At 37.1% G+C, this 18,926-nt stretch overlaps 1 protein-coding gene across 1 annotated transcript in view; it reads right to left on the bottom strand.

Annotated features, from left to right (window-relative positions):
- Smp_139430 (phosphoinositol 4-phosphate adaptor protein,putative) overlaps positions 1–16,116 on the bottom strand; it is a gene marked incomplete at its 3' end in the record, with an annotated part of 27,165 nt that extends 11,049 nt beyond the window's left edge. The window contains exons 1-7 of the mRNA XM_018799265.1: positions 16,087–16,116; positions 12,095–12,290; positions 11,888–12,046; positions 10,681–10,805; positions 4,967–5,175; positions 3,291–3,419; positions 490–1,020 (exon numbers count right to left, since the gene is read on the bottom strand). Coding sequence (XP_018646604.1) covers positions 490–1,020; positions 3,291–3,419; positions 4,967–5,175; positions 10,681–10,805; positions 11,888–12,046; positions 12,095–12,251 — 1,310 coding nt within the window. The 5' untranslated portion in view covers positions 12,252–12,290; positions 16,087–16,116. The remainder of the gene's footprint in view (positions 1–489; positions 1,021–3,290; positions 3,420–4,966; positions 5,176–10,680; positions 10,806–11,887; positions 12,047–12,094; positions 12,291–16,086) is intronic.
- Positions 16,117–18,926: the final 2,810 nt, after the last annotated feature.

Genomic DNA, 18,926 nt, shown 5'->3' with positions numbered 1-18,926 from the left:
AGCTTCAATTGACTCACGCTTTCAACTATGAAAATACTAAATCTCCACAAAACCCCTTCTGATAGTAATAATAATCATATGCTCACTAGTGACTAACTTCAAGAGGTAAATCCAGGAGTTCTAATGAGAAGCAGTGACCAGTGGATTTCAAACCATGTCTGTTGTGAGATAGGAACTCACTGAAGACGATTGGTGAACGGTTGCTCAACTTTGTCGATTGGTTGGAGTTAGACATAAACACCATCGGATGCCGGCTCAGTGGTCTATCGGTTAAGTGCTCTGACGCGAGACTCGTAGGTCCTGAATTCGAATCTTGCGAGGCGAGGTCGTGGATGCGCACTGCTGAGGAGTCCCACAATAAGACGAAACGGTCGTCCAGTGCTTTCAGGTTTTCCATGGTGGTCTAGCTTTAATTAACTCACGCTTTCAACTATGAAAATATTCTATCTAACGTATTTCTTTAAAAATAAGGAATGCAAATACACTCACCTACATAACCACAAAATAGCCATATAAACTGAATTTGTATTCTCTTGAATTGATTCTCTATGTTTCACTTCATATCGTAATAGATATCCTAAGCTAAGTTGAGCTTTTTTAAATAAAATATTACAATGATTGTTTACATTTACATCATTATGATTCTCTCTATTATCCATTGATGCTTCATCGGTTCCACTGATAATAGTAGAATCAGTAGTATAATTAGGATCATTCATAAGATTTGTTGTAGTAGTAGTAGTAGTAGTAGTATGCATTTCAACATGTAATTCAATACAATTTAAATAATCTAATAAACGATGTCGAACTTGTTGTAATGCAATATAAGTACGTGAAGTTGTTGAAGGATTATTCAATGTACAATTATGTTGATTTGTATGATTTAATCGATCAAGAAAATGTAATAAACATTTAGATGCTTTAATAAATTCTAATGCTGATAAATAATCACCAGGTAGTTTGATTTCATCATTATTTGGAATTGTTTGAATAGGTATAGATGGTTTAATCTCTTCAAAACTGTTAATGTAATACAAAAAAAATATTGAGCAAATTAATTATTATTACAGGGTAGAGGGGGGGTTGCTTATTTTATTCAAAACACATAAATATTGGTACAAAGGGGCATCAGATATATATGCGCCACACAAATCTCATTTGATTTTTGTTAGGGCTGTGATACTAACCGGGTGCCCAAACTGAAGCAGGTGGTTTTCTCACAGAGCCACACCCGGAGACTTTGACCAAAAGATCTGATCCATAAGGCAGTGGAGCATCCTAAGGAGATGCAGTCTCATGGTAGCCGGTCACCAACAATTGATTCATACAGCATTTGTTCCTTCACGATACTGGAGCCCATGTACAACATTAATTTGGAATGAGGGTTTTCCAACTCACCTAGGTGGACGTTCCGTGTCCACCTACCCGGTTAAAGCGTCGGACATTCGCTTTTCGTCCTCTCAATTTCGTAAACAATACCCGTAGTGTGAGAAGGCAGTGAGTAAGACTTCCCTGACCGAGGCTATATACGCGTGGCCATGTGAGAGCATTTGGAGAGGGAGAGAGGACTCTCCTCACTCTCGGCCGTACCAGGGCATTTGGGGGGGTTGTAGATATTGTTGAATCTCATCGTTCCCCGTCACAAAATGATTTTAGTCAGACAATTATCGAAAACTAGCTACGCAAAGACTGAAAATCACAGTCTTACCTATGAGGAAATTGAAGAATCTTTACAACCCTATACTGATAATTATTATGTGCTCATTAGTGACCAGCTTCGAGAAGAAATTCGATGAGTTCCAGTAAGGATCAGTGACTAGTGAGGTTCAACCGTGTCGGGTGAGAGATAGTTACCCAACGAAGGTCTTGGAAGATGGCCGCGCAATGCTGTGGATTTATTGGAGTTAGACAAAAACACCATAGGATTCTGGCTCGGTGATTTGGTGGTCAATCGTTCGTTCAAGAGACCAAAGATCTTGGGTTCAATTGCCGCATGCAGGGTAGTAGATGCGTACTGGTGGGGAGTCCCACACTGGGGTGAAACGGTCATCCAGTGCCCCCACGTTTTCAATGTTGGTCTAACATTAATTTCAATGAAACTGGACTTACCATTTAAATGACACATTTGTCACTATCAAAAAGAACCGGCTGTAAAGTACCGACAATTTAACCAACAACGTCTTCGATGATATAAAATTCACATTATAAATAGATCCATACAACAAACTACCATTTTTTGGACATATGGATCAGCAGAAATAATACAGTGAAGCTTGAAACTCAAGTATATAAGAAACTAATGCATACTGATCAAATGCACAACTAAAATGTCACAACGCAATGACTTATAAAACAAGCTGTATACAAACCTCGTTCAAGGTCACTTCTTTGAAGGACGTGCTGATGGTGTTGTTCAAAGGGACAGTGAAAGCTTCACAACCAAACCATTTTGTTTCAAAAAACACAGCACCTACCAAATTAAGAAGCACTGGGCAGCTGTTTCATCCTTATATGGGACTCCTCAGATGATTGTGCAATATCGTGAATTGATGGAATTTAGGCGTGTAAACTATTAGATGCCAGGCTAACGGTCTACAGGTTAAGTACTCACAGTGACACCTGGAGGTCTTCGGTTTTATCAACAACGTGATTGTGTATGTGAACTGTTAAGTAATCCTATTGACCGAACACAATGATCATCTACTAAGTTATAGATAAAAACCCATTTTAAAATACTCCAATCTTAATGACCTGATGTTAATACTAACCATGACAAACTGTGTAGTAAATAAGCTCAATTGTAAAGTGAAGGTTGGAGGTAATAAACAAGAAACCCTGCTTAACTTGGGTTTCGTCCTACTTGGTACTCGTCACAGAGGTGTGCCTGTAATCTTTAGGGGACTGTTGCTCCCTTACGGATCCGATCCTGGATCACCCAGATTCACAGTCTGAGACGTTGCCACGGTGGGGCTGACTTGGGTAACACAGGATTGAATCATTTAGAAAGCATCAGTTCCTTCAAGATCACAAGTACACCTTGTCAATGAATGCCAAATAGCACAAAACTTAAATACAAGGTTTCTTATCAACTAGCTCCGACTCTTTAGCATTTCAACATAACGCAAACTGTATCGAGTCACTTTGACTAGTGGTCGATAGAATTCGATCAGCACTAAGAAAGATTTGACATACATGACATTGGTCACTACTCTGTGATCTATCAATTGTACGTAAATTAAATTAAAATTATCAATAACAGATTACTCTTTAATGATCAAAAATCGACTTACCTATATTCTAAAGTAGAAAAGAAAGTTTGATATTTTCGTGTAGCATTGAAGTGACGACGATTTAATGATGATTGTGCATGTGAATTTCGAAAGAGCGAATCGTTCGTCAATGAAGAACAAAGATTATTACTAAGAATCAAATATAAAAGTCAAGAATGGGTTGGTTATTAGAACCAATACTCAACTAACAATAATAACAATAAGTATTATTATAATAAGCAATTATATCACTACTGCTAATACCAATGCTTGTAATAAATGTTTGGTTGGTCAGAGAAGATTGCTAATTTTTCACGTTTCTCTTCTAATGGTCGACTACATCATGGAGAATTGCACATCTGGAAGGAAGCAAGGAATACAATAGACAGCCTACATGCAGCTAGACGATTTGGACTTCACAGATCATCTAGTCTTTCTATCCCATACACATGAGCAAATGCAGATGAAGACTACCAGTGTAGTAGCAGTCACTGCATCAGTAGGCCTCAACACACAAGAGAAAGAGCAAGATCCTCAAAAACAACAAAGAGAAAGGTAACCCAATCATGCCTGATGGAGACGCTCTGGAAGAAGTGGAAAGTTTCACGTATCTGGGTAGCATCATCAATGAACGAGAAGGATCTGATGAAAACGTATAGGCGAGGATCGAAAAATCAAGGACAGTATTCATACAGTTGAAGAACGTATGGAACCCAAAATAATCATACATCAGCCAACATTAAAGTCACAATCTTCAATACGAACGTCAACACAGTTCTACTGTACGGAGATGAAACTTAGAGAACTACCACAACCATCATCAAAAAGTGTACGTATTTCTAAACAATTGTCTACGTAAGATACTCAATGTCCGTTGACTGGATACCATCAACAACAGCCTGATATGAGAGAGAACAAACCAACATCCAGTTGAAGAGGAAATTAGGAAGAGATGTTGGGAGTTGATAGGACACATATTAAGGAAATCATCGAACTTGTTGCTGAGTGTCTGGCCAGCGGATCCAAAGTATCTTGCGTAGACAACAGTTAATAAACACCTGTATCTTCTGGATAATGGCTTTCGTAGTTCTCCACGTCTCCGCCCCATACAGTAGAAGTGCCTTGACATTTGTATTGAAAATTCTAACCTTGGTGTTGGTTGACAATTGTTTTGAGTTCCAGATGTTCTTCAGTTGTAAATAAGCTGCTCTTGCTTTGCCGATCCTCGCCCTCACATCTGCATCTGATCCACCGTGTTCATGCATGATGCTGCCCAGATATGTAAAGGTTTTCACATTCTCCAAAGCTTCTCCATCAAGTGTAATTTGATTGGTGCATGCTGGATTGTATCGAAGAGTCTTGCTTTTCCCTTTGTTTATAATATTGAGACCTACTGCTGCTACACTGGTCGTCTTCTCTTGCATTTGTTGTTGCGTGTGAATCCTACATCTTATGCTCTAAATTTTAAATCTTAGTCTTAAATCTAAACTTAAATGTTTATTGATGCTTCCCATTGTTAAAACTAATCATCACAACTCAACAAATAACATTCTACTTTGATATAATACGCCTTGGCCTTGAAGTGTCTTGATCTTTCTTGATTATTGGCTCGACCTTATAACTCAGTTTTACCTAATCCTTTTGCATATGAGATCATAAGATACATGCAGTCAACTGTACAAAAATTTTGAACTTACCTCATATTTGGTGAATGTATATTAGAAGGATCTGTATTGGTAAGACATGATGTATTACGAAATATAGTAGGACTTGTCTCCAATGTTGTTCCTGTTACAATGGAACTTAACCATGGTGCTTGTGCATTACTTAAAATCATTAATTCATCCAAAGTTATTAAGAATGTAGAGCAAGATGCATTTAGCATACCAGTTAATTCATCAATACGCTGATTAAAGCAAAAAGAAAATGGAAAATTAAAAATCAGAAATTAATTTTTACAATAACAAAACTGATTTATACATAGGACAAAGATTAGAACATAGGATGAAATGTCGAATAGACAATAGTGCTCTCCCTTCATCCAACTTATCTATGTTTACAAATAACTTGGACTATAAGCTCTTGGATCAGATCACTTTTATATATGGTTATCAATTCATTGGCTCCTGAGGAGATGGGTATATTAGTCGTTTGGTGAGCGTTTTATCCAATAGAATTGAAGATAATTATCTTATGTGATTGAAAATAGATTACAATAAATTCATAAGCAGCTTCATAATCGAATACCTGGTAAATATGTGTTATCACACCAAAACGTACTGACAGTTTAAAGTCATTAACAAAATGAATTGAAATAAACCTGATCTTTGATAATTTGAGGTCTCATCTCCTTAGCACAGCACATACTCTGCTGTATATTTAAAGAAGCTAGAACTATGTATTTAATGTGATCTTCTACCGTATTTTAATCCTTAGTTTTTCTAAAGTCATTTAGATTCCCAGTTTTCTTATATACTGACTTTTTTTTGCCTGTAACTGAATAATTTATGTTTGACAAGCTTAAATCAATAAAGAGTTGATGGAATTCTAGTGTGTCTGTTTAATTGAAGAGTTCAAACACATGTATAGATCCAAGAATTGTAAATGAATTATGAATTCAAAGAACGTAGAACATAAGATTTTAGCAAACAAATCCAGTGACTGGTATTCAGAAAATATGCTGTGTAAATCGATGTGTTAGAACATCTGATACTCTCCAATACAATTTAAGTACGGATGAATAAGGATTAACCAAGACACCGATATTATAAGATTTAGAGAGAAGTAACCATATTTTTTTCTGAGAAAATAATTAGAGTAATACAATTTTTTCTACACGGCAAAACATTTACATAAATACTTCATATAAACAACGGTAGTTCATTGATTAGAATATAAGGTTATGAAACATCAGTTTTCAAGCTCGAACTGAACTCTATTTGCTCCAAGTTGAACGCTCCACTCAAGACATGAACATTCAGAGTTCAGTTCCTGGCAGAGACGTGAATACGTTAAGTATTACAACGAAACAACTGTCTAATCCTTCCCGGTTTCCAACGAATCTCTAAATAAGATTAATTTGTTATTTAAACTATGATACGGTCGAGAGTGGGGAGAGTCTGCTCTCATATGGCCACGCGTAAAAAGCCTCTGCCAGGGAAGTCCTACTCATTGCCTTCTCGTGGCATTACTGTTGTTTACGAAATTCAGAGGACGAAAAGCGAATGTCCGACGCTTTAACCAGGTTGGTAAACACGGAAAGTCCACCTAGGGTAGTTGGAAAACAATGATTACAAACCAGTGGTGCACATGGGCTCCAGTATCCTGAAAGAACAAATGGTGTATGAATCAATTGTTGGTCACCGGCTACCATGGGACTGCATCTCCTTGCGATGCTCCACTGCTTTGTGGATCAGAACTTTAGGTCAAAGGCTCCGGGTATGGTCCCCTAAGAAAATCACCTGCTTCGGTTTGGGCACCCGGTTAGTATCACAGCCCTAACACAAATCAAATGAGATTTGTGTGGCGCATATATATCTGATGCCCCTTTGTACCAATATCTGTGTGTCAAACTATTTGAAATAAATTGATCCATCACTGAATAAAAGTTTACTATCAACCGAATGCTTTTTTTAATTATAACAGATATACCAAATATAAAATTTACTTGTCCAAATTCCAGTCGAAATAATATTGACAATAAATAACTAATGAATTCATATTACAGATGTTTACTATCATTATATAGAAGTAAACAAGAACACGAGTAGGGAACAATTGAATATATTTTAGCACAATATCTCACTAAAATCTGGCAACCATACAGCAAACAGTTAATTTGCAAACTATCAATCAATTGTCTCAATCTTGACTGTTTCTTCTGAAAATATCCATCCATAGTCTCCGATTATAATTGTTCATGCATTTTCATACCAATTGCGTGCCATTTCCGTTCTCTCCTTATCAATCTTCTACTGAAATACATTCAATGCCCGACCATCACCATATACTACTTATGTGGATATCAGTAACCCACATCACAATACTACTTAATTATTGATATATAATGTGAAAAGTACAAGACTTTTTTTCTAGATTATTTAGTATAGATCACGATGGATTCAATTTCATAGTTTTTTTATAGTCATTGAGCTATTTGACAGTTATTAAAATGTAGTAACCATTAAACTAGTTGTTTTATCCCAGTTTGATACCTTTTAACAGTGTACAGCCATCATTCTACATAGGAAAGAACTTAAGATCTTAATATATCATAACAGAGTATATGTAACCGTTTTGTTCTTCCTTTCTTCAATCTTGTCCAGGGTTCCCATAGAGATCCATTCCTTATGATGATGCTTCTTCAGACTGAGAACCTCCTGACACGTTGAAGTTAATGCTTCATTGATCCCTTTCCAGTTGTCCTCCAAAGTAGTTTCCTGTTCATTCAGTAGATCCTGTAGAGCTTGGAACCTGTTGTTGAGAGTTATCTTGAATTCGTGGAGCTTGTCAGTATTTCGAAGGAAGGTTGTACTGAACCTTTGTAATTCTGTTTGTCCAGTTGTCCAGTGTTTCTCTAGCTTCAGTCTCATCTTGGCCACAACCAGGTGGTGATCTGAAGCTATGTCAGCTCCTCTCCGGGTTTTCACATCTTCCATTGTCCTTCGGAATTTTTTGTTGATACGGATGTGATCTATCTGGTTCTTTGTGGTGTGGTCCAGTGAGATCCATGTAGCTTTGTGTATGCGCTTGTGTGGGAATATTGTGCCGCCTATAACCAATTTGTTGAATGCACATAGATTTGCAAATCTCTCCCCATTTTCATTTCTCTCTCCTAGTCCATGTCGTCCACTTATATCTTCATATCCTGTGTTGTCCACTCCAACTTTAGCATTTAGATTTCCCATCAGGATGGTCAGGTCCTTTCTTGGGCACATAGCTATGGTCGATTGCAGCTTCTCGTAGAACGGATCATTATTATCTTCGTTGCTATCATTGGTGGGTGCATAACATTGGATAACATTCATTGTAATCCCTTGCTTCTTTGTTCTGAATGATGCTTTGATTATCCTGGATCCGTGAGATTCCCATCTTATAAGTGCATTTCGTGCATTTTTGGATAGCACCAGAGCAACTTCCTGTGTGTGCGGAGCATTTTCCTCTTCGTGACCGAAGTACAGCAGTATCTTTCCCGTACCCGACCTTTGCTGTCCAGCTTGGGTCCAATGGGTTTCGCCGATTTCGAGAACAGCTAAGTTGTATCTCCTCATTTCCACAGCTATTTGACTGGTCTTCCCGGTCTCTCACACTGCCCGAATATTCCATGTACCTATATTAATTGTTGCTGTGGTTGTTAGAAGGGGTATCGGCCTTGTGACTTTCAAAAAATCTCAGCTTTCATCGTTAGGCGTCGAAATTCTTCCTTCAACTCCCAAGGCAGAGTTTAAATAGTTTAATTTGCTTATTCTGTCCAGCGTTTTTTTAACTAAGGTTGTTTTCTACGGTATGGGGTTGCCGATCCTATGCCCAACCTTCCTCCTTTACCCGGGCTTGAAATCGGCAGTAACCCTAGGAGAGCTACAGGCGGAGTTTTATACATATATATAACTATTCGGTTAGTACATATGTTATAACCTATCTTCTTTTCCATTAAACGTGATAGTATTGTGACCATCCTTTTTCTACGTAATTGAGATAAACACTTTAAGGTAATAGGGAGTTAATCACAATTAATGTAGAACCTGGTACATATGTTTACATTGCTTCAAGTTGCCAAACTAAACATCAGTGTACAGTGAGATGAAATTATTAAGATGAATACATGACAGTGTTTATTGAACAATAAACAGTCATTTATTGAATATCAGTAGTAATTATCTAGTTTCTTTATGAACAAAGAAGATAGAAACGTCCTGTAAACTAGTGTTGGGATAGATTACAGTTATTTTTAGAATCACTGAACAGGAGCACCATCAAAACTTTTTTTCAACATGGAGTATTAAAAATAACAACACATTAATTTGAATAAAACATTAAGAAAATAGAGACTAACAAAAGGTGTGAAATACTACAATAAAGCGTAGGTATATAAAGAAACAAAAACACGTAGAAATAGTCAAGGGTTGAGAGAGTCCGCTCTCCCTTTGGGTTGAAGGCTCGAAAAGTGCTCCTCTTTAAAAACAACCAGCTTCTGTTTGGGCACTCGAGAAGTATTCCAGCCCACATACAAGTTCAATGACTTGTGTGTTTAATATATATTTCGGTACTCCTTTGAACCAATATTCATGTTTAAGTGAAATAAATGAATAAATAGAAATAGAATAGTACTATCTCCACTAACTGTGGCCTAAAAGTATTAATTTCACGAACTCTAACGCAGTAACACTTGAAGGTTATTGCCGTCTAACTTCCGACTATATCGAGTTAGACAGCTCAGTAGATAATGCATCGGCGTCCGAAGCGAGAGGTACCGGACTTGAGCACAGATATGAACATTAACACTGAGATGCCGATGAATCCAGCTGACGGTTCCCGAATGGGACGAAACGCGCATCCTGAATCCGAGTACTAGCCACTACCCATTTTTATTTAAAAAAGGTGATTCCTGGAACATATCCTACAGTTATCTAACAGATATTTATTTATCTTATAACAAGCTTACTTATTGTTTAGGAATAAAGAGAGTGAAAATTCGATAGAAAAAAGGGTACTCTGACTAGAGAAAAGAAACATTACATCTCTTTTTTAAAGAGTATGAAAACTGACTACAAATCATATTCAGTGAAACTCAATGATCAATTATCTCTGTCAAATTCATTGTTTTAAAAACTCATAAAACACAATTAGCCGATTAACTTACTATTTATTTTGATACAAATTACCCTATAAGAAATTTACACCTGATAAACTCAATCGTTAGGATAAGTCTGTAGATGATCCAAATATGTTAATTACAAAATTAATAAACCCGACCAACAGGAAAGACAGGGCAAAAGAGGTCACTTAATACGCTGGATATATATATGTTTGCAATAATTAGAGAATATACTCAAAGTCACGGGTGTTGGAATTAGCTAGTAAGAAAGATGTCACTATCTCAGTGACTCACAGTCAACCCGACCCACCAATATATATTACTCAAAGTCACTTAAGAAATTGTAATTTTTGCTCCTATTAGATTCATTTATAAGATGTTTGTTAAATGTTGTACCACACGTATTTGTGGAAATCCAGTACACCACCGTGACCGATACCCTCACTGATGTATTGAAATGCTTAGTTTGAACTCAATATTGAGAATAGTGACTATAGTTTTTTTAAAAGCTTTAGTAGAACAAATACCAATGATGAAAACTTAAGTCAACATTATTCATGATCAGTTAATACAGAAATTAGAAGACTAAAAACTTACATTCATATCTGGGACCGTACCTTCTTTTAGTTTACTTTGAATCTCTTTGACTTGTTGTACCATTAAATTATGATAAAGACGCAATTCAGAACGATGATTATCGATTAATTGGGTTTGTGAAGGTTCTAAGAATGAATAAGCAATTTTTCATATTAAATAATTCGCGATTCAGTGTGCTTAATTTTAAGTTACCTCATTATTCCATCGATTAAATTGAATAAGAGAACAAGTGTCTTACGATCTGATTAAGCCACATTTACCATATAATGATTAATAAAACTATCCGGTTATTAAAGTATTATTAAATGTGGATCGGTTCATGATTTCAGTGAAACTCAACAATCTCCACAACCCCATACTGAAAAATGTACAGACGTTGAAAACGATTATCTGAACGGCTGAAAGTCGGATGGCTAAAAAACAATGTACTTCTGCTGACTACCTTAGGTTGTAAACAAATTTCAGCACCGCTTTATGCATATTATAGATAAACCACTGAATTGGGGTATGTATTCCATTGCTACTATACATGACATGTATTATGTAGGAGGAGTTAAAAGTATTCTTCATATAATCTAAGGATCCATGGCTGGAAAAGAGTTAAGGGCGGCCAAACCAAAACGTGGCATCAGTCCTTGAAGTCGCTAACTTTTAGTCTGAGCCATGTTGGCAGATGCAGACTAATTGGTTGGGGTCAACATGACTATCGTACAAAATGGTTGGAGACTGTGTGATATGACTCAGAATCGATAACAATGGTGCAGGTGTATACACTTTCTGTCTTCCCTTTCTTCCCGTACTATATCCTTACATACAATCTTTCTTTTATATATTTCCACCATTAAATTAACTGCTTCTATGAATTCGGTGTTCATCTTGTTGTGCTAATGAGGTATGGCAACTTGGACCGATGCATAAATGTGCCTGGTCCACGTTGTAGCTGACTGACTGACTGATGGCTTACTGGTTAAGACATTCAACTTCAAACAATTCAGCCCTAGATTTAAATCCCAATATTTCATCTTATTTGATTTGAAAAAGTTGGTATTATCAAAGAGTACTCCAAGAAATACAGTGACAAAGAAGAATAGTTGATTACTAATCTGTATTATGATTAAAACAAAAAACCCAAGGATGAAAATATAAGTATACATACAAAGTTTGAAGTTAGTCAATGAGAGGGAATCAAACATATATTTAAACTTACCATATATGTTTACGTCTTCTGACTTTAATGGTGTAGTACCTACTTTTGAACTACCAAGTGCTATAACCCATCTTTGTCGATCAGCTCGAGATAAAGCACGCAAATAATATCTTTGTTCACCAAGAATCAAATCAAATCTTCGTGGATCAGAACTATGAACTATATCATTTGTACGCAATAAACTACCAGTATTTACATGGAACTCACCTATGACATCACATACAGATAATTTGACCGACCCTTTACATCCACTATTCATTTCTTCTTTGGAACGATAGTACGACAGAACTCCATCGTCCAAAATGAAATACCGTTGTTGCCAACCACTCACATAATTTGTCCATTTTAACAAAATACCCTCCATTATATCAAACTAAACTGTCAATTTACCTAAGTAACTTATCTAAAATTAACAATGAAAGCAAATCAAAGAAAAACTAAATTCAGTACATTGAAAATATGCATAGTCCTCAGAAAAGAAATACTAATAATTTTACATAATTTAGCGTGACATTTTGCATAGTTGCTTGAGGGTTCAGTTGAGTTGTTTATCTAACAGTTTTTATGATAAGAAGTTCAATAAACTAGATAGTTGAGAAGGGTGATAATACAGTCAAGCACCCGACTAAAATAGCAAACCACATCACTAGTTATAAAACTTTGGCTATAAGCAACGCATAACCTTTTACATAGCACACGAATGAATAATTTTTAAAAAGCCTAAATGAGGTATTTTTCTTGATATTTTTTCCCACAGTAAGGTTAACAAAGAAAGCTACTCCTAATGCAATAATACTAACAAAATGATGCTCTCTGAGAAAGAAAGCAACCAATGGAGCAATGTGAGAAAATTAGTGTGTCAGTAAAAGCAGCTTTACCGATATACTCCAGCTTAAAATATTCAGTTACTGTTCTCGCTAAAAAACCGTTCGTTAAACTATATGCGAAATTTCATGGTGTTAAAACGTTTTTGAGGATATTGGAAAGTATAGGAAAATAAGTGTTGATATCTAATAACACTAATTGAAGCTGCTGGTGAACATCTCACGAATGTCAACGCACTCTGCTTCAAGTTGCTGTAAGATTTTTCAGAAATATAATAGATGTAAGTGCAGCTATGAATCCAATAAAATTAGCTGTCTACCACAATTAGGAAAATTTAGTAGTGATAACAACCGCCACAACAGATGTAATCTATATGCTTTCGTAATTCATTTTACTAATAGTCATGCAAAGGCTAAAAGTACAACCACTGATTCATGGCTTGATATAACCAGATATTGATTCTTGGGATGTTCACCCTCAACTTGAAGTGGATGCTCATTGGGATTTTTTACTGCATACGATCTTATGTGCTACTGAGCATTCAGTTCCTCAAATGGTCCCAAAAAGCTACAAACAACCTCCAATCATCAAGAACCGCACTCGTCGTTTGCTAAGCCGCAAAAGGCACTGTTGGGCCGAATATAAACGAACCGACAATAACGACGCATACAGGCAATATAAACGCATAAGGAACATATGTTCAAAGGCAATAAGAGAAGACAGGCTTCAGTTCCAGACCAAGCTTATCGATAAATTCGTCTCCAATCCGAAAAGCTTATTCAGTTACACAGCTTCTCTTCGACAAGGCAAAACTGGAGTTTCCCAACTGCTAGGTCCTAATGGCCCTACCAATAACGACGATGATGCCGCTAACCTTTTGGCTGAACAATACTCCCAGACATTCCAGCTGATCCACATAAACTATACTGACGAAAGCTTCACCTGCACAGGACTTTCCGAAGTAGACCTGAGTGCTGACCTGGTGCTCCGTAAACTGCAGCACCCAAGAAAAGACACTTCTCCTGGTCCGGATATGGTTCATTCCGCTGTATTGAAGGAAGCAGCTTCAATCCTGGCGACACCACTTAGCGTGATGTTTGCACACTCGCTAAGCAGAGGCAAACTACCGGAAATTTGGAAGCTGGCACACATCACACCAATTTTCAAAGGAGGTCGACACAGTGAACCCTCAAGCTACTGACCAGTGGCCCTTCTCTCCATACCTTCCAAAATTATGGAATCCCTAATATACGACGGTATACTAGAATACTTATCATCCTCAAAGTTCTTCTCACCTCAACATCATGGTTTCAGAAAAGGTCATTCTTGTATGACCAACCTGCTGACTGCGGTGGATAGATGGACAACCATCCTTGATCGCAAATGGAAGGTTGACGTCATCTACCTGGATTTCTCAAAAGCTTTTGATAGGGTCAACCACGTATGTCTTATCAAGAAGCTTAGGCAATTGGGTATAAAACCCCCTTTGATTGACTGGCTCTCTTCATATTTAGAAAACCGACACTTTAAGGTCAGGGTTAACTTCACTCTCAGGCTATGGAATGTCCTAGTGGGATCCCCCAGGGCTCAATACTAGGGCCTCTTCTCTTCTTGATTTACATTAACGATCTTCCTTAACAAGTTTCATCTGACTTATTGCTTTTCGCTGATGATGTGAAACTTTGGAGAGAGATACGTAGTCATAATGATATACTAGTTCTTCAGGAGGATCTAACCCGACTTCAAAGTTGGGCAGACGACAACGGACTTACCTTCAACACTTCAAAATGCAAGGTAGTCCATCTGAGACATGTTGCAGACTATAGTTATAACTTAGGTAACTCCTCTCTAGAAGTTTCCCAAGTCGAAAAAGATTTAGGAGTGCTGGTACCCTATGACCTGAAATCGTATGCGAACTGTGACAAAAACGCCTCTCAAGCAAACCTTGCACTGGTAACATTGAAGCGCATTTTTGGCCAGTTTGATGGTAGAACCTTCCACATAGTCTTCAACAGTTTTATTCGTCCCCATTTAGAGTAAGGAAACATAGTATTTCCTCCCTCACTCCAAAAGGATAAGGACACTCTGGAACGTATTCAACGTCGAGCCACGAAATCAGTTCGGGTACTCAAATTCAAACCTTATGAAGAGCGCCTCCAATCACTTAACCTTTACCCGTAAGAGTACAGGCGTCTTAGAGGTGACCTTCTTATGACTTACAGTATCCTTAATACTTCTGGTCATCCCCTTAAACATCTTAAGCTTAGTTACTAACCCAAGAGGTAACACCCAGAAATTGGAGACCCTACATAGCAGAACAGACTGCAGACACAACTTCTACTCCGTTAGAGTTGTCAAGTGCTGGAATTCGCTGCCGACTGAGCTAGTCCAAGAGACCTCCCAGGTGTCCTTTAAGAGGAAACTTGACTTATTCTTAAGGACTAAGGATAACATATTATTATGATTTACCAAATTCTTCTTTTTCCTCTGTTATCGTTCATATACCTAGGTTTTTGCCTGGAGGTATTGGTGATCCACTGCTACTAGACACGGAAGCCCGTTAAGCGAAAGCTTCTTCTATTCCGTCCTCAACCATTTGAACGGATACCGTCCAAGAGTCATATATATCTGACGCCCCGTGGTACCAATATTTATGTGTTTAAATAAATAAACAAAATACCAAGACATAGTAAACCAATTTGGCCTGACAACTCAGTTGATGGCAGGAATACACACCCGACAGAATCCAAGTGGTAGTTTGTAAAAGCTTATATAGAGACAACAAAAACCTATTTCAGTTTTCCACAATTACCGTTAAGAATGCAGTCAGGTTGGACAAGTGGCTGTTAATGAAGAATTGACGAGGTATTATATTCTGAGTTCTTCACAGTGACGGAAAATAAAACCACCTTTTACATGTAATAAGAGAGTAACGATTTTGATGAGAAAAAAAATTTAAGTTACCACTATTGTCGTACATATATAGTCCTGGAATTAATTCTCTATTTCCAAATATAAATTCTGGTTTTGCAAAATAAGAAAGGAATGCTTGAACCAAAAAGCCAGTAACTTTACTCGACTACATAATGCATAACCTTTTATTAACTCATTATACATTGAGTTTAATAATAGCAGCCACTACATCGTAATTCCCAGTATTGTGACATGTCACATCAAACTGCTAAAACACTTTCAAACTTATTGATGGCAGTTTATGTTAACCCAATGAACAGAATTCTGAACAACAGATGGACCACAATGATGCTAAGTCCCTACATTATTGACCTAAACGCCGTACGGCGTACAGGAGAAGCGTCTCATGTACAGTGTGCGCAAGCCTTTTTAAAAGAAAACTTATGAGAGTTATGACTTACATGAGTAGCAGCCATCAAGTATTTTTATTGTCGAGTACCGCAATTTAAAAACACAGCGCTTAAATACAATTTCCAATATCTTGGTCACGGAATTGTAAAATCTGATAAATGTCTTTGTACTGGCTTTTCGTTATTTCGTTATGGTTCTGAGTATTTAAATGTGGTCATAAAACATTAATAATTAGCCTGGATTGGTAGGATCGATTGATATTCTCGTACTAACCTCATAATCAGAGGGTGTGACCCCTGAATACTAATAGCACGTACCGCTGGTCTAAACAGTATGTAGGGAGAGTCAATGTGCCTACAGAGAAAGTGAAACGTCATTGCCCTACCAAAACCATTTATCAAGCCTATCATTGAGGATCGAACAGTTTGCCAGGCCAATCAGAATCAATGACATCCATTGCGGTTCGTTGATCTAACTCCGATTTCATCGGGTTATGATGCCAACGAAATATGCATGCCCTAGTATATAGTTAATAAAGTAGTTCGCGTTAGAGAACAACTGCGAGAATGAACTTAAGATATGTATGATTAATACACTCGTTACCACAGGGAAACAGTAAGAGGAACGAAGCGGAGAACACAAACAAGCCGACTCGCAGTACTACTTATGATAAGAGTTAACGTGGTTCAAGATAGACAAACTTTAGGGATTCAAAGAGCAGGCATTGGATAAAATAATCAATGATAGACAACCACACATAAGTAAACACAAAACTCATATGTGTTGAAATAAAGGGACATAAAAATAAGATGTGTGTGTGCTGAATTTCACTGCTTACCAGAAAATAATGGAGTTATTACTGAGGTGGAAACGACTCAATTGTTACATGTTATTTGAGTTATTAGGGTCTATTCGAAGGCTAGGATGAATCATGTGAGTGTGTGTTAGTACTCGACACTACATAACCAACTCCCATTAATTAATTACGTACCACTTACAGGTGAATGCGGCAGCCAAGCTCATTCTCAACTTCATATTTTACTGCTTACCTTGTCAGGTAAACCTGGGATTTTTGTAAAAGATAACTTTAGTTCCACGAAACTGTATCTAAAATACGGACCATATCGTGTTTTGAAATAAATGACCTAAATAATAGAAGTATCATGATAAAAATCATGGATAAAAACAGAACTACCATCTACTTGACTCTGTAAAACAATAAATCAATCATGAATCGAACGAATAAACTTCGTTTTGAGTATCAAATTCAATAAGTAAATGGAATAGCATTTAACTGAATGTAGCAATACGTGCCTAACTTGTTGTACACACTGCCTTTCATTCTCCAAACCTCCTAGAATTTTACCTAGACATTTAGCATTTGCTAACGAATCGCAGGCACCAAATAAACTAACTCTCAAACTTCACTTGATCATCTATTTCTATTTGGCCTTAATTGAGTTATTTCTGAAATTCCTAGATGATACAGTAATTCAAATACTTTTAATCATAACAATAAGTTACATAATAATATAACAGTTCTGTCTAAAATGATGATAGTTATAACAGTTGGAATTTTCTGTGTTTGCATACTAGAAAGTTGTATAATGTTCGAAAATAGTTTAACACAGAGTTGCTTCAATATGCATTAACTAAACAACTACCTGACATTCTTTTTTATTAGTATCATTTGGGGTTACAAATCATACAACTCATACTAATAAGCTTTGGTAAGGCTACATAACACGCTCACCAATTTGGTGTCTGTTAGTACCCCTCGTCCTGTCAGTGGAATAAACCAGACTAGTGAATGGGTCTTTATTTTGGTCGTGGAACAGTGAAAGTGGAGCACGAAGCTATCTTTTTCAAACACATGAAGTTTTCCGACATTCGACATAAAATAATGGGAAATACGACACCTATACAAAATCAGGAAACAAATGAATATTTTAGCCATTATGCTTTGACATTAGTGAGATGTTTGTGGACAACTCTTAATCATTTACATATTTTGCTACAGTCTCCAAGTATAAGATACACAAAAGTAGGTTGAGAAGACGGAGGAAGTTGGTTGTATACTCCTAGTGAGTGAGTTTGGATCCAGAAAGTCGCGCCAATCCAATCGTCCCATTAGACTTAGTTGCTATACCGAATGGATGGGTAGAAAAACACATGTAGAACGAAATTCATGCATAAGAAGTTTCTTGAAGTTTCTTCAGAGTGATGCTATTCTCCGAACTTAATCACTCGGTGTACATTCTATACTTATTACTGATGCATCACCTGTGGGTGTTGGTGCAGTTTGGGAACATGAAGTTAGACCAGTCATCTGTGATTCATGCAAACATACTGTTACTGAACATGATTCACAAACTCAGCGAGAAGCATTAGCTGTGTTTAGGGCTGTTAAAAGACTTCATAGATATTTATTTGGAAGGAAGTTTACCATTGTCGCTCATCATAAAGCTTTAAAATTCATTTATCATCCTGAAAAATCTTTAGCACGTTACTCAGCTACTATGGTTCAACTATGGAGCATTACTTTGTGTGCCTATTACTATACGGTTCAGCACAAGAGTGCCAAACAAATTCAACATGTTGGCCACATTTCTCGACAATCATTGCAAGATAGACCCGTTGCTACTTCAGACTGTTTGTTAGTGCAACCTTTACCAGGGAGACGTCCAGATCTCGTTAGAGAAACTCGTAAATACTTTGGATGTATACTCAGTGCTAAACACAACGGTTGGAATACTAATCTGAAACGTAGATTTCCTGTCTATTTTTCAAAGCGGGATGAGTTGTCTACTACTTCTGATGGTATTTTGTGTCTAAATGGTCGTGTTGTTATTCCTCCTTCATTACGTAAATCTGTCCTTGGAGAGAGCTT

The sequence above is a fragment of the Schistosoma mansoni genome, assembly GCF_000237925.1.
Source record: "Schistosoma mansoni, WGS project CABG00000000 data, supercontig 0148, strain Puerto Rico, whole genome shotgun sequence".
Classification (NCBI taxonomy): domain Eukaryota; kingdom Metazoa; phylum Platyhelminthes; class Trematoda; order Strigeidida; family Schistosomatidae; genus Schistosoma; species Schistosoma mansoni.
This window is presented reverse-complemented; position numbering and strand designations above follow the sequence as displayed.